The 24,560-nt window shown below is 47.0% G+C and overlaps 2 protein-coding genes across 4 annotated transcripts in view; one reads left to right on the forward strand and one right to left on the reverse strand.

Moving 5' to 3' along the window:
• THUMPD3 (THUMP domain containing 3) overlaps positions 1-24,560 on the reverse strand; it is a 350,792-nt gene that overhangs the window by 86,862 nt on the left and 239,370 nt on the right. The window lies entirely within an intron of this gene.
• The window catches only part of SRGAP3 (SLIT-ROBO Rho GTPase activating protein 3), a 115,883-nt gene that overhangs the window by 47,009 nt on the left and 44,314 nt on the right, over positions 1-24,560 (forward strand). For all 3 annotated transcript variants that reach the window (XM_061456001.1, XM_061455999.1, XM_061456000.1), the window contains exons 2-4: positions 8,716-8,908; positions 13,327-13,489; positions 22,268-22,330. In XM_061456001.1, coding sequence (XP_061311985.1) covers positions 8,716-8,908; positions 13,327-13,489; positions 22,268-22,330 — 419 coding nt within the window. The remainder of the gene's footprint in view (positions 1-8,715; positions 8,909-13,326; positions 13,490-22,267; positions 22,331-24,560) is intronic.

The following is a 24,560-nucleotide window of genomic DNA, read 5'->3' on the forward strand; positions in this document are numbered from 1 at the left end:
AGCTTTCATCCCAGCCAGCCCGTTGCTAGAGAAACCTCTGCTTTTGTCTGTCCCTGTCTGGGCAGCTGGAGCCTGACCCTGGGGGCTGTTGAGGGGGCAGCGTGCCAAACCCAGCATCCCCTTGAGGAGGAGGGTGCTGGCTTGCAGGGGGCCTAGCTGTGGGATGCAGCTGGTGGGGCTGGGGTGTGCGGGGCTCCCAGCTGATGGCTCTGCCAGCTGGAGCATCGCTGCATCTCCACAGCTTCAGGCTTTCCTGCGTGCTGGAGCACACTTGGCTCCTGTGGTGTTTTGCATTTCAGTTCAGGCTGTGCACCTCTTAACTAACTGTATTTTTCCACTGCCTGTTTCTCATTGGTTTTTGCCCATGTAGAATTTGGTATATTTAATAAGGCCATCTTGCTTTTCCCACGTGTGGCCTGTATGTGAACATTGTAAGTCCAGGGGCTGGTCCTGGCTCCCACCACGGTCTTGCCTCTTCTGACAATGGGCTCTGCCGAGACCCAACTTTAGTTTCTGCTACTGGAGTAACTGTGTACGTTGTTAAAAGGCCGTGGTGTTGGGCTGTGAGCATTGTGTTGAAGGTGCAGCAGCAAAAAGTGCCGCTGTTCATCTCATGTGGCACTTTGACCTAAGATGGGACAAGCAAAAGTAAATGTAGCTGTGAAACATTGAACCTTCTGCTTGCGGTTGTTTCACTCAAACTCATTTTGATTTTTAAGGTGCTTTACTGTTTATGAAGAAAGTAATTTCTAAAGTAGCAGTACACCATGGATCAGCCAATGTACTTCTGCTGGTGTTGGTTTCCACTGTGGTGGATGCCAGTTAAGGAGCATGGCCCCTGTCAGCACTGAAGTAAGAAGTATTGGAGCCAGGGGTTACTGGAAGAAGGGGAGGCTTGCAAAATAACTGCTGGAGAACAAGATTGTCTCACTTGTTCCATTTGCTGCCAAAAGATGAAATCCTAGCTCCATTGAAACTGGTGGGAGTTCTGCCACAGCCTCAGCTGGGGCTAAGATTTCAACATGGTATTTGTTGAAATTCAGAGATTCTGCTGCCCAGGAGAATGTGAGCTGTGTGAAAACACAAGGAATAAGTGAATAATGATACTGAATAGCGCTGGTAGAGGTTGCATTGATCTTGTGACATTCATCTAGAGTTTGTTATATGTAAGAAATGAGACCATATGGAAAATATGCTTCAGCAAAGCTGAGGGTGGGACTAGCTGAAGCAGAAGCAGTGGCATGTTAATAATGAACTGGAGCTGAGCGTGTTGTCTTCATCTTGACCTCTTCATATAAGCATGTTAATTCTAATGTGAGCACTCAAATTGGCCACAGTTTGTCCCAAATAATTTCTTTCTTTGTAAAGCACTGCATCATCAGTGTTGTCAGAGGTATGCTATTTGGATGCGTGTGATTGTTCTCGGGCTCTGTGCATGCCTGCCAGCAGTGTCCTCCCTGGAGAATGGATGAAGTGAACAGCCTAGGAAAGTTAGAAATGAGACTTTACCCTGATCTGCTGGCCAAGATGTTAACATCAACCCCAACAACACTTCTGAAGTCTTGAAGAGGTTTGGGGAGTTGCCTTCGCTTTACTCTTTCACGAGCACACTGATGAGTATCAGTTTCCAACCCAAATGCTCTCCCAAGCTACAAGAGCTCTCCCAAGATACAAGAGTTGCTCCTGCCATGGTGGTGATCAGATGAACTCCAGCATTTCTGAAGGTCCATGTTTCCTGAGGTTTAACATTAAGTGCCCCTGAGAATCAGCTCATCTCAGGACCCCCTGTGAGCCGCTGTTGGTGATGCACTGCATGCTGTAAGCCTGGGGTGATCATTGTTCTGCTACAACACCCCTGAGCCCTGAGGAGCAGAGCTCAGTGCAGCCGGTGGGCACGTGGGGCTGGGCACAGCGTTGCTGTCTTCCACTGATGCAGAGAGCTGCGGATGTCTGAGGCTGGAGAAGAGTCTTACATTAAGAAAGCAACCAAGAAACACCTTTCCATGGAGATCTTTCTGGTGCTTTGTGCAACAGCCTACTCTGTTGACATCTAACGCTGCCTTCATGTGCTGACGCCGCAGAGGCTGATTCCTGATAGAAAATGATACCTGGGCGACTGTAAGTCTTCTTGCACTGGAGGAGGAACAGCACCTGACGTTACAAAACCCACATGGAAAGGATTGCTTCCTCTGTGTAGTTTTTTGCTGCAGAAGCACATCGTTCTGCTCCAAACTACGCACACAGAATTTCATCCAGGCTCAGTGTTGTAGCTGGGTTGTAGCTACCATAATGTCAAAACATGCCACCCCTAAGCCCCTTGCCCACCATAGGCTAGCAGAGCCATCGGGGACTGGCTGCCCAGCCATCCCACCTACCCGCTGGCCCTAAGCATCACTGTGTTATGTTCAGGGTGTTGGCCTGAGCTGGCTTTTGAATAGCTCTGTCAAGTTTCTGGGTGGGGTTTTGTGTGGTGCATTTTGCTAACGTTGCCATTCATTTACAGTCCTGCCCAAGGCGGGATGTGAGATGTTTTTCTTGTCTTTGTGCTGTCTCTAACACTCATGTACCACTTAGCTGCTGACAATGGGGCTGGTTGCGGTGGGTTTATCCCCACTCAGCCTGTGCCGTGATGGTCACATTTGCTTTCCTTCTGCATTCCCTGTCACAGTCCTTTCCCTGGCTTTCAGAGGGATGTAAGCATTCTTGGGGCACTTTGATGAGGGACTTGTGCCTCATTTGGGATCTTGGCAGTCTGTATTGATGCTGGGGCTCTGTGCTGGGCCATGTTAAACATGGTCCTGGAGGCAGGGGTGGCTGTCATCCCACCCTGCCAGGCTCCGGGGCTGGAACAAGTCTCCTTGGGATGTCGGATTGCTGCTGACATCCTGCATGGTTTAATAAGCAGGCATTGGCTGTGATACAGGCCAATTGACTTGAAAATATTTACCAAAGCCAGATCCCCAGATTTTCTGATTACAGATGTTCCCTCTCCCGGCTGGATTAGTGGTCCCACAGCCTGTCTTGAGCATTGCTGCTGTCCTTGGTTTGCCAAGGAATTTTGTTTTTTTCCACCATCTCTGCTGTTGTGTTCCAGAAGAGCTGAGGAAATCATATTTCTTGCATTTGCAACCTCTGATTCTGCATCTCAAACAGCAGGACTGCTCACACTGGAAACTCCTTTCTTATAATGAGAACCAAACAAAGTGGGAGGAAGAAAGCAGCAAATCTTGGAAGCCAGCTGGCCAGCAGAGTTCAAGGGGATTCAGGGTTTTTTAGCATCCTTGTTTACAGAATGGCTCACTTTCTTCTCCCTTGGTGCTGTTTGTGATTTCCTATACTGTGATGTAAAACATGGGAGCACTTTGGACAAACTACTTTTGGAAACAGCTCTGCAGTTATATTTAACATTCTGCTTTCTGGCAAATCTTTTCAGTTCTTCCTAAAGCAGTTTGGTAGTTTTCTGTGTATTGGTTTCTGCTAAAAGTTCCTGTAAATTCCAAGTTGGGAAACGTGGATTACGAGGTGGCGGTTTTCCTTGTGCGGATCTGCAGCATTTCTGTTTGCATCCTAATGGTGCTGTGCAGAAGCTGGAGTTGGAGAGTTTTCCTGGTGAGGTTTGCTCTTCATGGAAAGAAGTTTAAGTTGAATCTAGCAAGGACAGCTCTGAACATGGGATATTAAAAACCCCCATATGTACTAGTTGAACCAAGAAAGGGGCCTCGCCAGTTTGGGTCATTTCTTTGAGAAGCCTTTAGCTTTCACAGAATAACTTGTTAGTGATGCTTTCTGAGGTATCCCGTTCCCTTTTAGTTTGCCAGTTTATTTTTATTCCTTGTAAATAAGGACCCACCGCCATTATGTGAATTCCAGTTCTGCACTTGTTTCTTCAGCTGAGGAGGAGCAGTTCTATTGCTGCAATTTCATAGGAACCATTATGTGGAAGCATGCAACTGGGAAGGTGAGGCTGACCACAGGTTCCTGCAGCCAAAGAGCAGGAATGAAGGGGTTAATCCTCGAGTAATGATGGGCCCCCATCAGAGTTTTAACACTTTAGCTCTTTCCTTGCAGATGTTACTGTGGTCCAAGGAAGCATGAACTTTCCTGTACCCAACCGCCTGTGCTTTGGGCTTGTCTCATCCGTTCATTTGTAAAAGCCAGTTTCCATCATGTACATCAGTTGACTGCCTGAAGGTGAATCCCCTCCCTCCAGTTCCAGAAGCACCTCTTCCCATGAGCATCCTCTGCTTTCTAGCTCTGACTTCGAGTTTTAAGGTTTTGGGGTCAGACACTGAAAAGTTACTTGTCTAACATGGCAAACATAACTGGCACTCAGTTGAAGGTTATAATTAAAGCCTGTTAATCCCCCCATAATGGACAGGGCTGATGCAGCTCACGTTGATGCTGCTGGCCAGAAAACTGCTTGCAAACAGCACTGGTAAAGCCGGTGTGGGTTTTGGTTGGGATTGTTGGCTGGCACCCATCAGGGTGTCTGTCACCTTGGATGTTAGTAAGAGGCCTGAGGGGTTTGGGTTTGCTGGGGATCCACTTTCTCTCTCCCCGCTGCATGAGCGGGAGGCCAGGTTAGAGGGGAAGGATGGAGGGTGTCAGGGTCAAACAGCAAGTGATGGCTGCTCTGTCGGTGGGGCTGGTCTCCAGCTCCTCTGTGCAGGCAGGAGAAAATGCATGTCCTCTGAGTGCTCCTGCCCGTTCCCTAGGCAGCAGGCGTGAAGGGTGGAAAAAGGCTTTTCTGCCTGCCTGCTTTTCCTTTTTCATGATTATCTGAAAAGGCCATTTAGGAGCAAGTTCATTTTAATTGAATGGAGGACGCCTCTTAAATGCAGCAGCAAAGTAATGGTGGAAGCAGGGGAGCGACAATGCAGGCACTGTCGGGGGCCGTATTTGTGAGTGGCTGACTCAGAGACCTCCAGAGCACTGAAGAATGTTGTTTTCTGTGCTAGTGCTTCTGTCTTTGCATTACTGGTGCCAGCAGCCCTCAGTTTTGTTTTCTACTGCAAACCTTTTCCATTTAACATGCAGCAAGAGCTCCTGGGGTCGGTGGCTGTCTCCATTTGTTCGTCAGACTGCTTGAAGCTCAGTGGCTTTAGGGTCATGGCTAGCAGGTTCTCCATGTCAGGAGAGACTGCCCTTTGCGTGCTTAGATGGTGCTGGCCTGGCAGAACTTCTGCAAGGAAACTTGAAAGTGTGAAAGCAACACATTGCAGGAGTGCAGAAAACAAAGGAGCTCTGTTGACAAAGGTCAAAAGGTGCTTTGCTGATGCTGGGATGCCCAAAAGCATCCTTGCCTGCTGGTGGGACTGATGTGCCACTGTTGAGTCCTTGGTGCCAGGACTCTGGGATGAGCCAGCGCATGTGGGATGATGACGGAGAGGGAGCTGGGTCCTGCCTGCTCACTGGTGTGATGAGCCTCACCGAGCTTGTGGTGGAGCCTGTGGGCACAAACTGCACATTCCAGTTATTCAGAGCAGGGGGTGTTGAAAGCTACAAGAGCCTCAGCGAGTCTCTGTATGTGTTGCTGCTGTCTGAGTTGCCTTGAATGACCCTGTAAGAGTCAAGGAGAAGACTTCATGTAGATACAAAGATCAGATAAGCAGCAGTTGCTCAGATTCAGAATAAAAAGTGGGAGTAGATAGGAAATGGAAAAGGCTGGATAAACATTACAGATAATTCCTTGTATTTCTGTGCATTGTCAGGGTTATTAAGAGCTGTTCTGGAGACCACTTCAGGTTGTAATCCACTATGAAAAGAGTGAGCTAAAGATGAAATCTCTGTGGCTTTAAATAAAAATCTGTATCAAACTTGCTCAGGAAAGCAGAATTCTATAACGCAAGTCCTGTGTTGGCACCAGCAGGAGTAGGAATGTAAAATCCATATGGGATGTAATGAAGTTTCCACTGACCTTGTGTGGGAAGGAAAATCTTGTTGGCAGGGGAATGTGAACATTTTAAAAAGGTTTTGTTATGAAACCGATACCTTTGTATCCTGTAGGAACACAGCAGTGGGTTTCTAAGGCTCAATTCAAAAGCGGTTTCACTTCTCTACCCTCAGCCCTGGTGAGCACCATCGCTAACTGCAGCAGCTGTGTAAGGGGAATGTGCCTTCAAAAGGGGTGCATGTGGAGCAGCGCTGCAGCGTGGTATGCATGCTGTATCCTGGGAAGCCGAGCTCGGCACCAGCTCCTCCCGCAGCCAGGCTCTGCTCGGGTGGAAAGTGAGGGAGCTGTCACAAGCCGTGGCTGTGTAGGTGTCCGTCTCCTGTTGATCCCATAAGGCATCTCTGCTCGTGCACACACACAGTCCCTCAAGAGCAGTCCTCCCTCATGGAATCGAAGCTGCAATGCTGCATGCACGTGATCTCTCTGTAAAGCCATAGCTGGACTGGAGCAGCTTTCAGGTGTGGTGATTGAGGACTGCTTTCTGGAGGTTCACTCAGCTCCTCCTGGCATTCCTGTAGCATCTCTGTAGCAAACCCAGGCTAAATGGTGCTGTGTGGCATTAAAGCATCCTTCCTCTCTCTCCAGAGAAAGTGCCATTACAAGGGGAGTGGATCTATTTTCTGCGTATGAGCACAAATGTGAACAACAGGGGATGGAGAAGCGGCATTGTCTGCGGGTGTGAGGTGTGCAGCTCTGTTTTGGCATGGTGCTGGATATCACAGGGATAGGATACCACTTATTTTGATGCAAGAGTAAAGACCAAGACACTCTGACACTGGTCATCACTGCAGGGATGGTCACACAGTTTTTCAGGCATATTAAGGAATGGAAAATGGCTTTGCTTGTGGCTCAGTGCAGTGTGTCGAGTCTCTTGCCAAGACTGTCTATGAGCCTCAGATGCATCTTTATGAACAGTTGTGCTATCCTCTCATAAAGTATCAAGAGCATAAAGGAAGGGCTGTGAAAGCAGTGCCCATGGAGGATCCCCCATAAAGTGACTGATTAACTTAGAAGATTTCAGCATTTCTTATTTCCAAGGAGCTCTTGGTTTTTAGGTGACCTTCACGCAGCCTGCAGCCTCCAGTCCCATTACTGCTGTTGTTAAATTACCTAGTAATGAGCTTGCTGCAGGTGCCCTTGTTCCTGCAGCTCTTTGGAGTTCACTTTTCAGGCTGTGAGTGGCTCAGTCTCGTGTGCAAGTTGTTATATGAAGAAATGTTGGAAAAGACCAGGCTGCCACGTTCCTATAATGGCAGTTTAAACCTCCTCCACATGGGATCTCGCAAGTTTAAAGAGCTTGAAGTTGCCCATAAATCTTTTGTGATTTCAGTCAGTGCTTTGCATCATCATTACTTAATAATTTATTAATTCAGCATCCAATATGGAGAAATGACTCTGGATAGGAGCTTGCAAAGTTGTGGGACAGCTTGATGCTGGCAGGGAACTGGTAGGGCTAGTCTGCCTTGCATGCATAATACATATGTATATGTATACTGAAGATTATTTCAGTCACTGGAATGACACCACTCTACTGTCTCGGTTAGGTCATTCAGCTTCCCAGTTACAGTGCAGCCATTTCAGGCGCATGTGCTCAGGCAGTACAGATACTTCTAGTTTGCTGTGGCTCTTGTGGGTAAGTTACTGTTTGTCATCTCACTATACTGCGTCTGCAGAAGGAACCAAGGGTGAGGTGTAGCCCTCTTGCCAAAGAGCTCTAGCAACTTTAGGACTTTCTTCTTGGCACAGACTGAGTCCTGCTGTCACACAGACCACGACAGTTCATGTTTGCAGTCCGCTCCTGGTAATCCTTTTGGGTGGCCAAGCACCCCTTGCAATGTGGGAGGCAGGTGAGGGCTCTGCTCCTCTTGCAGGACATGCCCATGGTCCAGCAGTGCCGAGCATTCTAGGAGCCTGGAGCCTGCTATTCTGAACGGTCAGACCCTGAGCTGTATGGAGAAGCCTTTGAGCTGAACAAGCACACACAAATGCCTGGCATCCTCCTTCCTCTTGTTGTGTCCTTGCTCTCCTTGGCTGGTCATCGAGCCCGAGATGTACTGGGAAAGAGAACTTGGAGCTGCCCAGTTGAATAAGCCCTGATGTGCAACTTCTCCAGTAACCACAGGTTGTGTTACTCCTGTGTGCATGGTGGTGTGCATGTGCTTCATCTTATTTGGTGATGCACTGGGTTTGAAGTTAACTGTTAGTGTGTTGTAAGCTCATAAAGTGATAGAGGCAAAGCTGTGTCCTGGGGCCTGGGTCTGAGCTGGGGGTGATGCTAGTTGTAATAGTAAGCCTTGGTGCCACCAAAATAATGTTCTTTCCTGTTTCTGCTCTTGTCCTCTGTTGGCATTTACAGTGCCAGCTTCCTTCAGGTCATTGTCAGCCGTTTGGAAGGTATTGAGATGTTCATTTATCAAGAAAAGATGTATTTATCTGTAAAGAATACAGGACTTCAGGTAGTACTAGATAAATTGAAGTATCATTTTCTAGTTTCAAAGAGGCAATTGAAAAGCTCTGAGGGTTGGTCTCTGTGTACTGTACAGCGGTTTATTTTGACAAAGAGCAAGGTTTGAATACGAGACTGGTGAATGATGTTCTTCAGCTCTCGCTTGGAAAGAGATCTGTCAGCTTTATCAAGCCTTGAATTAAACCTGAGGCTTGCAGAGCTTGTGCAGTCGCTCTGGGACAGGAAGACAACCGTCCTGGCCAGTGCCTGTTGCTGATGTTGCATTTTCTTCTCCTCCTCTCTTGTGTCCATCCAGAAATCCGAACTCAGCTGGTGGAGCAGTTCAAATGCCTGGAGCAGCAGTCGGAGTCGCGCCTGCAACTGCTGCAGGACCTGCAGGAGTTCTTCCGCAGGAAGGCCGAGATCGAGCTGGAGTACTCCAGGAGCCTGGAGAAGCTGGCTGAGCGGTTCTCTTCCAAGATACGCAGCTCCAGAGAGCACCAGTTCAAGTAAGCAGGCGGTGCCGGGGACACAGTGGTACTGGGACTGGCTCGAGAGCGCTAGATGGATGCTTGCTTGTAGCTGCACAGCCTGAAAGAGCAGTAAGAAAAATACCATTGTTGACCTTGTCTGTGTTTTCACTGTGCAGGGTTCACAAAAGGAACTAGAAATGCCTTTTCCCAAGACTTTCAGCACAGCATTGCTGACCTGTGCTGCCTGAAAAGACCTGCTGTGCACTTCTTTGAGTATAATACAATAAATACAATGCAATAAAAACAGAAATGAAGGACTAGGAAGGAGTCAAGCCCCATGATATTTTTTTTAAAGAGTATTGAATTCAGCCACTGATTTGATGGTGCAAGTGATGGTAGGCCCATTTTATAAACCCTGGTTTCTCTATGTAGCCTATCCTTAGAGTGCTTCACATTGCACAGACCTGTTCACAGGCTCAGACTTGGAAGCAGTTTCTGGAAATCTGATTTATTTCAGTGTGTAAAAATGAAGTACGTATGTTTTCTGTGCAGGCACCCGTACAGTGTTGAAGCGAGGCACATCCACAGTGGAAATGTTTTGAAACAAAGCTTTGAAATAGGAAGCATGAACTGGATGCTGGAATTGTGTGAAACTCGAACTGATGATGAGAATGTGTGAATATGTGCAAGTGTTCAAAAGCAGCATCTTTTCAGTTTAACCACACACTCGAGAATGGCAGGAACAAAAAAGATCCAAAAAGACAACCCCAAACTGGAGGCAGAATTGAAGTCTGGAGGTGGCTGTGTTGTGCGGTGAGGGTACATACATAGCCTGTGCTGCTAGGTGGGATGGCTAGTGGCTTGACCTCAAGGTTCCTGTGAATGCTGCTGTCCTGTTGCTGGCACAGGAGCTGGTCCCTGCATGTCAGCTCAAGCTCCCCACCTTTACCTCTTTGTCTCAGTCGTCTTCTGACAGCAGTGTGCATGAAATAGTCTCTCAACTGGGATTATACCCTTTGCTCAAGGTGAAGCTAGTGTCATTCAATTCAATGCCAAAGACTACAGGCACTGTTTAGCTCTTTTCTTAGAAGATGGAGGGGTTTGCTGGTCTGATGCACTTAGCCTTGCTAGCCCCTGGCTCTTCACAGTCTTCTTCCTTCTCTAACCCATTGTGGGTTTGTTTTTTCCTGGTTCCGCTGCAAGAGCAGTGATTTCTACTGTTACGTTACTAAATCCTATTTATTCCGTATTACTAAATCCCATTTAATCTGTTTACTTGGTCTCTCTAGTGAGCAAAGCTTTACTGTTGTCTTATGGAGAGTCTGCTGAAAAGGAATTGCCATTCCAATGCTGTCTGTTCTTTTTGCATCTGACTGTTGCCTGTCAGTCATGTGATGCCAGGCTGGTGCTGCTGTACCATGATATCAGGGATAACTGTCCTGGGGGAGGTATTGCCCAGTATGGGCTGTTCAGAGGCAGAGCCCATGGAGGCTCAGGCTGTGTGTGTGTGCCTCTCCCATCAGCTGAGAGCGCTATTACAACCCTACCATTGCTTATTGTACCTACAGTACTGGGAGGATGCAGTTGTGCTGTATCTACAGGTGACCATTACCTGGGCACAAGTGCTCGTGATTTGTGATGGTATGGATAATGCTAATAGAGTCAGCTTGATTTCAGTGCTCACTTCTGCTGAGTCCTCACAGTCTCGCTCTGTGTTGACTCCCTTAATATGTTTTCCTTCTGGACTGCTTTCTACCTGCCCTTTGTCAGGTTCGTCTGCACTGCTTCCCCAGCTTGCTCATGAATGTCATTATTCTGATGAGGCTTTTGGCGCTCTTAAGAAATACAGCACCTTCAGCTCTTCCTTTGTCCCTGTGTAGCCATGTGCAGCAGGCTGTGGCCCAGCCCTTAATAGCAGTAATTGCTGCAGTGCTCCTGCTGGGCTGTTCATGGGGGTTCCAGAGGGTTGGCAGACTCATTCATGCTTTATATGTGGTTGTTTTGTCTATATGAGCACACACAGATTTGCTGGAGTTCCCCTCCACTCTTTGGCAGTGAAGTGGGCTGCAGCAGCCCCAGTACCATGGGTGAGAGCATCTTGGTTGAGGAGGAGTATGTGTGTGAAGGCTTTGGCTGCACATTGTAGCTGTAGCGAGCATGGGCTGGCTTTCTGGTTGCAGGACTTCTTGAGAAGGACACTCTTGTTTGAGCACAGGGGGGTCTGAGGCCCATCTCCATCATGGCCACGTTGCCAGTGCTGTTGATGCACACAGGTTGCTGAACCCGGGTGTGCAACAGATCTGTGTCCCCAGTGGATGCTCCCAGGCAGCTTTCACATGTTGATAGGTGTTGGGGAGGAAGAAGCCTCTGGGACTGGAATACATTCATTGAGCATGGCTGTTGGCACATAGGGATGGTGGCATGATAGGGATGGTGGCATGGGAGGTCTCTGCTAGACGGGACCAAATCTCTGGAACCAGCACATCTTATAGGAAAGTGTTGGTTTAACCAGAGAAAATTGTGTAGGTGAAACATTTGGAAAGTACAGCTTGGCTGCCTCATTTAGAGGATTTATCTCAAAGTGTTTCAGCTGGATGATGTGAAATGTTCTGTTTCAGTTGTATCATTTATGGAGATTTTGATTTGGTTTTGATTAGTTTGCCTTCAGTACTAAACACAGCGCACGGGGAGCAGTGCAGGTTTCTCTCAGTGTTGAGATGGAACGTGTCAGAATGAGTTAAACTCTAATCAAATGTGAAACGTTTGCTGAAATTTCCTTCAAGAGAGGTTTTCTGAGCCCCGATGACTTCCAGACAAGTCAGGGGCTGGGGATGCCCCTGTGCAGGGTCTCACCCAGTGGAGCTGGGTGCGAATGAGCTTGCTCTGAGGATGTTGCCTGGCTCCTGGGGCTCTTCAAGTTGCCCACCCTGATGCGTGCTGCCGCTCACAGCAATCTCTGTTGTCTGCAGCATGAGCTGGATTAAGAGCTTCGTAAATATTCAGCAACCACGAATGTATTCATGTTGTGCACAGACACTTCATGATAATGTTGGATGCAAAACATTTTCCGCAGCAGTGTTTAGTGGACTAAATGCAGTACAACAGATTGTGTGGCAAGCGAACCTCTCCTGAAAAGGAAGTGACAGCTGTATTAATAGTGCAAAGTGGAAAAAAGAAGCAATCCCTTGGAAAGCATTGAAGAACTTAAAGGTCTTTTCCAACCTAGTTGATTCTATTCTATTCTATTCTGTTCTATGAAGGGGTTGCCAGGGGTGTTTCCTCTCCCGTACCATCTTCCAGCACCCAGTTTGGAAAGGGTTTAGTTGGGGTCAGATTAGGCATGTGTGCTCAAGTGCCACCAGACTTCCCTGTGGGAAACACTGAAAGGAACTCTGGGAGAGGTTCCTGTAAACTGGGGCAGGGCCACAGATGGGATCCCTGCCCAGCTGGGGCAGGGGACCAGCTCTCCTGTTGTCTCCGTCTGATATGTGTTCAGGTCCCTCCGGCTGATATGTGTTCAGCTGTTGCCTGGAGCATCTGCACTGTATTACCATAATATTGCTGACTGACCTTTTTAAAGCATAGGTATGGAGCAGTAGACCGGAGAGTGCACTGGGTGCTTCCAAAAATTGAGTTAGGGCAGAAAAAACAAGCTGTAGGGCAGATTATATATGAAGATCCATCTATACCCCATCCCTAGCAGTGTTCAAGGCTAGGTTGGATGAGGCTTTGAGCAGCCCGGTCTAGTGGAAGGTGTCCCTGCCCGTGGCAGCAGGGTTAGAACTAGATGAGCTTTAAGGTTCCTTCCAACACAAACCAGTCTGATTTTGTTTTATATGTGTGTTGAATGAAGCAAAGGGCTGTGCGTGGGTCAGCATTAGAGCATCCATCTCCCCTGCACAGAAAGCTTCTGTCCTACCAACACCAGCTGTGGGAGGCTGGTAAATAGGATGAAGGTGTAGGAGAGAACATCCTGGGGCAAAGAATGGGAATTCCTTGGCCTCACTGAAACCCTTGTATGTAATATTTAGCCTGGGAGCTTTTGTGTTGGCAGAGAGATATTTAAGCATCTTTCTTGCACTGAAGAGGAGGTGCCACTGTGTCAGCTGGTGGGCAGGCAGCCGTGTGTCTGAGCATGGGCTGTCTGCCAGGCCACATTCCTGGCTGGGCAACAGCTCTGGGCCAGCACCCAGACCTGTTCCAATGACCCTGCAGTGTCTGCCACAAGGACATGGCTCTGGGCTGGTAGAGAGCCCATAGTGTACGGTTTCTGGGGATGGGAGGCAGCCCAGAGGAACTCACACACTTCTCTTTGGGGACACAATGGGTTCTAGGGGATGCGTGCAGGGAAGGAAGGCAATGTTAGTATGCTGTCAGCATTCATTTGGAGATTGTGCCTTTTTGACTCATTCACTTGACCTTTTTGATTTGTTTTTTTTTCCCCAATTCCCTAGGAAAGATCAGCACCTCCTTTCCCCTGTGAACTGCTGGTACCTGGTTCTGACACAGACCCGGCGAGAGAGCAGAGATCACGCCACCCTCAATGACATCTTCATGAACAATGTCATCGTTCGGCTGTCACAGATCAGTGAGGATGTCATCAGGCTCTTTAAAAAGGTAACCAAAGCAGTGATGGAGAGTTAGAATAGAATCATAGAATAGTTAGGGTTGGAAAGGACCTTAAGATCATCCAGTTCCAGCCCCCCTGCCATGGGCAGGGATACCTCACACTAAACCATGCCACCCAAGGCTCTGTCCAACCTGACCTTGAGTTCTGCTCAGTGAGGATCCGTCCTTGCATTTTGGTCAAAAATAGAAGCTTATTGTGGAATTCTACACGCCTGTGCCCTCCCAAAAGTCTAACGAGGTACAAAAACGGCCAAGATTAAAAAGCAGAGAAAGGCAATAGGGCTTTCTACAAAGTACATGCAACATCTTAATGAGAAAACTGGAGAGGAGTTCGGCAGTGAAAATGTAAAACCATATTAAGGCAGGCCAAGTAAAATTCTGAGAGACAATTTACTAAAGACACAGAGCTAACAAAAACTTCTCCAAAATCACAAGAAAGAAGCCTGCTGCAGGGTATGAAGGGGAATAGATGGTGAGGTGAAAAAAACACTATGCGGTAACAGCCAAAGGCTAGCTGGCTTCTTTTCATTCGGTACTTGTTATGGAAAAGCTTAGACTAGGATTTTCTGGGGAAGTGCTGGTGTTACCAACCTGAGGAACCTTATCCAACTGAATTGTCAGTAGATGTTGCAGAGCAAATTTGTAAAAGGAACTATTGCTTATAAGTCTTTCCAGGTAATATTTATCCAAGTCTATTAAATAAACTGAGATATAAAATTGTCAAGTGGCTAGTAGTGAGGTGTGACCTGATTCTTAAACTGGTGTCAGTGCCAGAGACCAGATCAGCAATACAAATTTAAGAAGAGACATGTTGGGTGAAGCTTTAGTAAAGAGCAGAATGACAGGCTTGTAGGCAGATAGAGAGGATGGCTTTCTGAAGAGTCACACCTCAGAAATCTAGTGGAGGTATTTCTAGGAGCCAGTGATCTGTTGGCACGGTCCCTTCAGTGTCTTACAGGCTTCAGAAAAGGTCTTTTGCTGAAGTTCTTGAAGAAGCTGTTGAAGAATACGGAGTAGTGGTTTCCTGGATTAAGGAGTGGTTAAAAGACAGAGAAAAAAAAGGAAGAGAATTTCAGTGGAGTTCCTAATAAATTATTTGGAAAAAAAGATGAATAGGAAGATGACAAAGTCTGCTGATGATACAGAATTATTAATGATAAGCAAATTAAAAATGAACATCAGACTTGCAGGAATCACAGTCAGGTGGACCAGAACTCTTCAGCTGAAAATGAGGGCAGAGTGTGTAATGTGGTAAGAGCATGAAGACTCACAGCAGTTTGTAGGAAGTGAGTAGGAATGAGGACTTTGTTGTGCCTGCTTCCATAAGGCAAGGGAGGTCAGCAGGCACCGGACAGAAAGAGAAGGTAAAAAAGGAAGGCTTTTTAACATCATTAATACTGTATATATTTTATTATACTTACAATAGGAGGGCAGTGGTACGTGTTTGTAACCTCAGTCCTCAGGCAGTCAGACAGATGTGGAGGGGTAGTTCCCCAGCAGCAGCTGCTGGCAGAGCTTTGGGATTGGGAATCATGGCCCTACAGCTCATCACATGGTGAATGTACTCGGTGGCATCACTGGACCTTTTCTTGTGCTTCTGGGCATTTGCTGATGGCCATCTTTAGGGATGCTGTTTTGGGCTAGACAGAACTTTCACTTGGCTCTATGGCTTTTATGTTTTTCCTTATTTTTTATTGCTTGTTTTCAACAGGGGTAGCTGCAGAACTGTGGTTAGTGAGCAGGGTGAGCCTGCTGGGCTGCTTGCCTCTCCAAACAGGAGAAGGGCTCTCAAGTCACTGCTTATCTTGAAATTTTAACCTGACCAGGGAGTAAATTTAATGTAATATTTTTATGACCAGTTTCCTCCAGTTTATAGATGTAACCTAGAAGTTATACCGCAAGGTCAGGTTTGGATTTGCTGATCTAATGTGAAATATCACCCCTTTTCCTGTGCTTCTGGCCTCCAGAAATGGGACAGGTTTGGGATATATTGGTTAGGTCAGTTCTAAGTCTGTCTCAAAATCTACTTTGAGTTTGCACTTTACTCTGAACCCATTTTTGAGATGTAAAGTAAAACTGTGCTTTTTATTTGTTCTGCTTTGAGTATGATTGTGCGGCTGTTCCATCCCTGCCAGTGTTTGAGGGCAGGTTGGATGGGGCTTGGAGCCACCTGGTCTAGTGGAAGGTGTCCCTGCCCGTGGCAGAGGTTGGAACTGGATGAGCGTTAAGGCCCCTTTCAACCCAAGGCATTCTGTGATTCTATGATGAATGAAGTGCTTGTGGCACTCCTCCTGGGGAGACGGTGCTATAGAGGACCATTGGGCAAATAATCCAGCTCCAGAAGGGTTAAAGGCATCTGCAGTTGTGGTTCAGCTGCTTGGTTTTGTTGTAGATTGCTCTTTGGTGGTAAATTAGAGTAACATTTTTTCCCAGAGATGTCAGTTTTAATTTCTCCCATCTAGAATTCATTAATGGGCTGTGACATGCTGTGGGTACACGGAGGAACTGGAAGGTTTTATGTTTTGTGTGTTTATTATGTAAATGTAAACAGTCTCAGCAAAAAAAGCAGGGACATAATATCAGGGGTATGAGGATGTGCATAACTAAGAAGCAATTGATCAGTGTGGTGGAAAGATGCTGGGTGCTGAGCTGCTTCTCCCCTCAGCCTCCCTGGATATGCTTTGCAGCAGTGAGGTCGTTCATCAGTAAATTGGAGTGCTGTGTTTTGTTATCTCCACTGAAGTGTTTTGTCCTCCCACTGACCAGCAATGTACGATCCCTGGTGTTCAGCTGTGCATCACTCAGGAGTGCCAGGGCTTACCCAAACCCAAAAGAGGGGGAAAGTAGGAGCCACTGGGGACTGAGATGGTAGTGTCTGAGTTGGAGACATTTAACTGAACCAACTCCATGTTTGACCTCATCTCAGCTGGGGTCAGGGGCAGCTTGGACTGTACTTACCAGCAGGGCTTACAAGAATTAGAGGTTGACTATTAGAGATGAAGGAGAAATTAGATGACATTTGTTGAATCATTGGCAAGTCTGGTTTTGTAGGCTGGATTTCTGGCTGTGTCTGCGTTCAGTGACAGGACAGTTTTGCAGGGTGCTGGTGAGCTGCAGTGGTACCTCGAGGCTGGTGGTTATGCTCCCAGGGAAGCTGCAGTCTTGGCATCGCTGGTGTTCAAGTCCAGTGATAGATGTCAGTTAAGCCATCCACAGCCCTCTTGTTGGCCTTTCAGGTACTTCTGAACCGCATCCGAAGGAATACCAATTGTAGCTGTAGAAACTTGCCTCCTTCTTGAAGACCTGCAGGAAAAGGGTACTGAGCTGTGGGGTTCGTGCAAAGGTGGTCTTGAGGCAGAGTGTGGAGATGCTTGTAGCTGATATTTGTTAAGGCAGGAACCATGCGCAAAATGTGAGTCCAGTCTGGATTTAGACTCTGATAGTTCTTTTGTCACAAAATGTGTAGTTGTTCCTGTCCAGTGATTTTTCTTTCTTCCTGTTCCTTTTTTCCCCTTCCCAGATGTGGAATATAGGAATTCCTGTCTCTGGTGACCTGGTTCCATGAGGGTATGATTTGGCTTGCCCTCTGAACTCGATTTGTTCAGCTGAAACCCTGCACACTGAAGCGGTGCAGTTTTACACAGTTAGTTAGAATCCAACCCTCCACTTACACTTTTACCCCAGCAGTTGAACAAACTGTGCAATCCTGGCAGTGCTTCAGAATCCAGTATTTAGCTTACTGGTATAATGGAGATCTTCAGCTGCATCCCATCGGTGTGGATGATGAGGGCAGGAATAGCAGTGTAGATCGGGGGTTCTCCTGACACCTGGCCCTGTTTCTGCAACCCTCTAATCTGAAGCAGTGATAGATACAGCTGTATATATATGGTAGTTTCCATAGTGGGAGTTTGCTGGAGCCTAGAGACCCAAGGCCAACATCTCTCAATGGCGATAGCGGGGGCTGGAGGCTCTGCTCCTGATGTCTGTCACAGTGAAGGAGGAGCCCATGGGGATATTAGACATGTCCTAACATTTTTGTTAAAAGGCCCACTAATGACATCATTTACTTGTTGCACTGAGTGGTTATGGTGGCAGTGACGAAGGACACTCGTCGTCTAGTGGGTATGGCTTCTTGTTGCATGATAGTTGATGCCTGAGATGTTTTACATCAGAAAAGCATCCTCGAGTGCTGGGACTGGCAGACCAAGCCAGAGGAGGCTTTCTGAGCTCAGACTGCTGTGGAGAGCCCAGTGGCTGAATGCAGATCAGAGCAGCTCTGGGCAGTTTTGTTTTGGCAGTGGCTCAGCCTGCAGCTTCTCCTTGCAGTCTCTTCTGGTGTCATGGCTGCAGTGGGGACCTGAAGATGGGTCAGGCAGTGTAGAGGACAAGCATCCTCTGTCCCAGCATCCCTGTCCTGAAGCTTAGCATGTGGAATTGGAATGAACAGGCAGCCTCCCAGCCTGCTCCAGCAGACAGGCAAGCCCTGCTAATGAGGAAAATAGAAGAAAACTCAATTGGGCAAATTTCCCTGGAGTTTCCAGCATGAGTCACATTCCTGGTACAGGAGGAGGTTATCAAGACAAGTGTGTCAATGTTGCTGATAGGCAAGCAATAAATGGAGATGCTAAGATATGTCAGTGCAGAGGTCTGACTTGATCTATTGTTGTAGAGAGTCTCCATCACCATGAAATCCCACAGCACATCCTCCTGCAAAGGCAAACCCTGGGTGAGGGTCACACTGCTGGTGTTTTCTGCCTTTTCCTCTCCTGCCAAGGCTGAAGGAAAGAAGTTTGCTGCTTCTTCTAAGTATGGAATACAGGAAATTATACATTTGGGACAGAGCATTGCTATGTCCGAAATAACCATGCTGCATTATTCCCCAGTGTGAGATTTAATTACGTTCCGTGACAGTGAATTTAATTACGCCCTATACTGCAGTGTCCTGGATGGAGATTTAATGAAGAAGTGGTGTCTGTCTGGGAGGGAGTTGTTTTCTTTGTCTAAAATAGGCATTCTTCCTTGCCAGTAGTCTGTGTTGCTGCTTCCCCTCACTTCATCTGCAGCTGCAGGAATGTTAATAAACCACCTAACTGAAACCATTGCTACCCCAGCAAGCAGCATTGCTTTTTTTGGTAGGAATGGAAGGCATAAAGCAAGTGTCTAAATTGGAGCTGAGTTTTGCAGATGGTACCAGGGAATTGGAATGACATTTTGATGTTGTCTTCCATAAACACACAAATGTAATTTCTCTGTTGTAAAAGGGGAGGCAGCAAGCTCAGAGGAGAGGTGAGTCCTTCAGCTTCATTCCTGCCTGTCTCTGGAAGAGGCTTCAGCATCCCGAGGCTGGACACCACCCTCTTGGATGCTGGGAGACTTGTGATGATGCCAGAGACCGCTTTGGTCTTCAGGAACAGGATGCAGGATGTAAGCAAATGGGTCTTTAAATGTAGTAGCCACCTGTGGTCCCCCCTCATCAGATGGGATGGCACACTGCTGACTACTGAGCTGGTTTTTGGTGCTCTATTTAGGAGTCTAAAATTAGGTTTGAAAATTACGGCTTTGTGGACTTCCCCTTTACCACAGAGGAAGTCTGGGGCAGAGGCAAGAACTGCAGCCGACCTGGGGACAGGGCTCCTACCGCAAGTCTCTCCTCCTCCTTTTGCTTTGGGAACACTCCAACTCCTAACAGCACGATCAGCCAGAAGGGTTATGTGTGATGCTGAACTCCTGCAGGCTTGGACCCTATGGGCTGCAGAATCCGTGTTTGTAGACCCTGACTTCAGTACCAGATTCTGGATGTATCTGGGAGGGGTGCATACTTTTAATAGCTCTGTTGCTTCTTAGCAAGCCACAGTGAGATTTTTGAGAGCAGCCAGTGACTGCTGGCGTTGGCAGGGAGAGAAGAGGCACTGGGGTTTCCAGCAGAAGAGGTTTCCACAGAGTATTTATCACGCCCCTCGTGATTGGCATCTTCCTGGCACTTTATGCATCTAAGGAAGCACACTGACATGGTGCACATGTAAGTGTGCATCAGTTGTGCTTCTGAGGATGAGACTTCTCCTAATACCATGATGTTAACTCACAGATAAACTGTAATTATTGGATATTCCCTGAATGCAGAGGGCTTTTACTCTTCATATTCCTTGCTTCCCTCTTTGTATTCAATTCTAACTTTTAATCACCTAAGATTAAACTTCTCAAGTCTGAAGGTTGTTCACTTAGCTGTAGTTAGACCTTTCTGTGCCATAGGCTTCTTTAGCCACCCAGCCAAGAAGCTGATGGGATGTTGTTTTGCCTGACAGCATGCACAAAAATGGAGTTATTTGAGGAAATCTGAAAGAAACTGCTTGTTGTTTCGATTCGGTTTTTGGCGGGGGGAAGGAGGGTGTCTATACTTAGTTTAAATACGTCTCCAAGCTATAATAAATGTTTCCTAGCCAAAAAGATTCCACACTGATCTGGGGTGTAATTACAAGGCGGACAGGAAAGCAGTGCATGAACATCTCCAGGAGCATCCAACCGCTGGCTTTCTGAGTAGGAGTTGACTTGATCTGCAGCCAAGCTAAAACGTTCTGTGGCTCCCAAGGTTGTGGCCTCTCCTGTGAAATGCTGTGTTGATGCTGTAGGAGGTCAGTGACTGGATCTGCTTCATCCTGCCTGACAAGAAGAGTGAAAATACAGGCTGATAATAGGATTTCAGCAGACGAGGGTGGAGGGAGGAAGATGCTGGGAGTTCTTATACTCTGTGGGCTTTGTCCTGAGCTTGCTGAACTCCAGTTGTGAAATTGGAAGCTTTATTATATAACTGTGGTGTAGCTATTTCATAATAAAATATCCTTTTTGAGAGAAAGTTTGGTTCATGTGGGACAGAATAGTGAAAATGAGCCACTGAAGACAAATGGGGAGGGTGGTCAAAGTAAAACCTGAAATGCCTGGGCTAGGAAGCCATGGTAATCCCCATTCTGAAATGCCAGTTGATTAGGAATTGCAAGTCCAGCAGCAGGTGTCATTAATGAATCTATCAAATCAAGATAGATTGACAGATGATACTGTATGACTGGAGAATGTGTATCTAAGTGATTTGTGTACCCACAAATGCTTACTGTGCAGTTTAACTTACACAGGGGAGTTAATGTAGCCCGAACACAGCCAGCTCAGTGCGGAGAACGCAACAGCCACTTACCCACATCCAGTAATACAGGTTTTGCTGAAGAACAGGCAAAGTCAAGCTGTAAGACACTTCTGGCTATAGAGCAGGCACAGCTTTTGTGCCCTCTGCCAGTCTTAATGTGAAACAAGTGCACAAAATGAGGGAGGGTGTTATGTGTTATACCCATGCAGTGATTTGGCTGTGGGCTGGAGGCAAATAGTGCCAGTGGAAGGACAAAGCGATATGGTCTGTAGTTCCAGATTCATCCTGTTTGTTTGAAGGATAAATAAATTGCGTGATGGTCTCTGGTGTGATGGTTGAGTGATCCATGGGCAAACATCATCCTCAAATGAGAATGCAGCAATTCTGAAGTAGCATGAGGGTTTGCTGTACTGTATGTGTTCATGTTTATAATCACACATTTCGTTTTGCTAAAGATTTGTAGTAAATATAAAGAAATCGAAATACCAGTTTACTTCTAAACTCACTGTTGCAGGTAGATTGGAAGAGGAGGCCATCTATATTTGGGCTTTAATATTTAGAAATGGAAAAAACCAAGCCCAGGTATGGATTGGCAGCCCTGTTGATGATGTCTTCCCAGCTCCTGGAGCAAGAAGGATGTTAGACAGGGTTTCTGAAGTGGTGTGAATACAGCCCCTGGTGCATTTCTCATGCTGCCGGGGCTGGTTTGTTTTCTAAAACAATATCTAGACTTAAAAGGTGCATGGCTTTAACTCCACTAGAGCGCAAAACACATCAAGTCTTGTGTTTGGTGGGGCAGAGGGCAGATCTCCACGGGAGCAGAAGGTATTTAAGATAAGGGCATCACTAGAAGCCAGCCAGTTGTGCTGCCAAGGTCCACCTGCCCCATTGTCAGCTGAGAGAAGGAAATTAAAACCCTACAGGCATGAGAGGGGTTGCTGCAGTATTGTTCTCTGTGGGATGGGTGTCAAAGCCTTTTCTGGGGACCAACAGGATCTACTTGGGCACAGGGGTGGAAGGGCTGGGAAGAAGTACTGCCTTCATCAGGAATCAGGTTGGTCACTTGCTTTAAGAAAAGAGGAGAACAATTCACTGCTTCCCTGTCCTACCAGCTCAGCAGTGTCCCAGACGTTGTTGCTCCTGCTGGTGCCATGGTGTCCTGTATCAGTACTCCAGCAGCACTGGAGACCCTCAGTGTACTTTTGATCAGCCAGTTAGGAACAAACCCATCACCTCAATTCCTCTTCCTGAGTTTGAACTGGGCATTTGTAGGGATCCCATTCCTCCTTTCCGTGCCTCCTCTCTGTCTTCTGAGTGTGACATGGAGCTGTGGTGTGCTGGAGCGTTCAGAGTGAGGGCTGAGTGTCTGTTTGCTGCTGTTGGCACTTAACCTGTGCAGGGCCTTAAGGGCAACGCACTTCTGCTGCTGACCATAGCTGAGGATGTGCCACAGTACTGCCCACAGTGTGGGCAGACAGCTCTGGCGAATGCAGCTTGGGGGTAGGATGAAGATGCACACGCAGAGAGTATTTGGAGGTCACACAATTTTACTCTTCCCTCCAAAATGTATTTTCCTTTCAGAAATGCATATTGTGAGCATAACAGTCTCGACTCTTCTTCTTCCTGTCTTCCAGAGTAAGGAGATTGGCTTACAGATGCATGAAGAGCTTCTGAAAGTCACCAACGAGCTCTACACGGTGAGTAATGAGCTGACCCTACCTATGCCTACCCTGTGCTGCGTAGGCAATGTGATTTGTTAGAACAAAATGTCCAATGTTTCAGTGGCTTGAGGAGCCTCCCTCCTGCCGTACAGCCCATCGGTTCCTCTTGCAGTTGTTAGGAGTGTTTCACTCCTCACTGGTTTTGATGGCTGCAGAGGAGGATTTCCCAGCGGTCCTCCCATGAATTGCTTCTGCAGCCGCATCAGGCAGTGGATCATGCCACCTAACTGCTTCACTTAAGCATAAATGGAGATGTTGTAGGCAAGATCCAGTGTGGTCCCTGGTGTCTGTAATGCTATCACCTGCCAGGCCTTCTACACCATGTTGTTGCCTTTAGGCCCCTTTCAGTTTTCACTGGGTTGGTGGTTGCTGCTAGTAGGTACTAATGACTCAGCAGTTGACAGTGCTGGCTTGTGGCTGAGAGCTGACCTGCTCATCCGAGTCTCATGGCCTGTGGATGATGTCTGATCACAGCCTTCCGCTGAGGAACACTTAAGACTTGTGTGTTTTCAGCTGCATCTCCCTGCTGCCAGGAGCACTTGGGTTTTGGAGCTGTCTCTGTGCCTCCAGGTGAAATTGTATGCTGTTATTCAGGACATTGCTCTTCAAGCAGGTTTTCATAATAGGGCAGTGGAAATCTTTGTGTTGCTTCTGTCTCTTGCCCTGTAGCAGTTGGTTTTGTTTGTTTTATTTATTTTATTTGTGGTTTAGGATCAACAAAGCAATATAAAGTCTGTCTTGTGTTGGAAAATTGAGATGATGTATTTGCTTTCTTTGGTTGTATCTGTTACTGGTACATAAATAACGCTGCAGTAGGTTTATTCCCAAACAATCATTTTATTCCATCTTTTTGAAAAATAGGCCTAAACAACACCAGAGCACGAATGGTATTATTTGAAATTTCTGCCATAAATCTTCTCTAAACAGGTTTGTTTCTGCATTGGTAGTTGGAGGATTCGTTTTTTCTGAGACCTGCAGTGTGGGTGGACAGCCAGATTGGATCCAAAAGCCTGTGTGAGATTTGGGAGTGCGTTGTTGATGGCTGAATGTCACAAGCTGTGGTGGTGATCAATTAAGATTAATTACAACAGCAGCGTGACTGTTGTAATTAAACAGATGCAAAACAAGGAAAGGCTAAGGTTGGGCTGACCTGAATACCTATGGGCCAGTGTACTGAGAACCCAAACATGGGATAGAGCATCACCTGAGGGACATGGTTAGGTCAGCATCAGGATCAGAAGTGTGCTGAGGTCCAGAGTGTGTGCAGTTGGTTAAGGAAGAGCATAGAGAATAGTTTTGCTCCCACTGAATCTGTGGCAAATTTCATCTTTGCTGGAGCTGAGATTTCCCCCCCACACACCCCCACCCCTTCACTGCTTTGCTCCCACATGCTAAGCAGAATGTGTTTGAATGGTGAAACAGGCTGGAACAGCTGGAAGAGCTTTGTGTTTTCTTTGAACTGACCTTGAGATAACAAACCGATTGTGTCATCTGGCTGAGAGGGAGCAGGGGAGAGACATGCTTATTTCAGAAACTGTGATGAAATGTGAAGAAAAAGCAGGCTGTGTTGGGCAAGCAAGATCATGTTAAACCTGCTCAATGCAAAGCAGCTCCTCTCCAGTCAGTAGTTTTCTGTCCTTGAGACATCAGGTGGAACAGGCTTGGTCTGCAGGCTGATCTGGCATGCTGGGGATGTTTTTCGGGACTGGCATGATGTTGATGTGTTCATTGCCATATACTGGCTACCCAAGAGCAGCACATTCAGTAGCAGTGGCTGCTGACAAAATCAGGTATAGAATAAGGGTCCCTGGCTCAAAGGACACAAAGCTGTTGCTTGTAAAATGTCATTTGTCTGCTGTCAATGCAAGGAAGTCGTCCGTCTTGCCTGTGGCTAAGCCTTGTAACCCTAGTACATCTGTGCTCTGGCTAGGCTGCTTTTTAAGAGGGAAATTCTGTGCACTGTATGGAAATGATACATTTTTTACAGCCTTCTCAGGCGTTTGCTGTCTCAAACCAAAATAACTAAATTGATTTTAATCCAGCCTTGTCGCTGTTCTGATGCGAGTCACCCTGTGGACTCGTGGAAAAAACTAGACCCAAAACCCATGCTGATTTTAATTAAAAAGGAAGTAGATGACTTTCATTCTGAAGTAGGAGTTGCTTGTGAACAGCTTTACACAGAAATAATTCAGCTGTGAACTAAAGC

Source organism: Pezoporus flaviventris, unplaced genomic scaffold (assembly GCF_033815535.1).
Source record: "Pezoporus flaviventris isolate CSIRO_AGI_PZ_B2104156 unplaced genomic scaffold, CSIRO_AGI_Pfla_v1 ptg000021l, whole genome shotgun sequence".
Taxonomy (NCBI): Eukaryota; Metazoa; Chordata; class Aves; order Psittaciformes; family Psittacidae; genus Pezoporus; species Pezoporus flaviventris.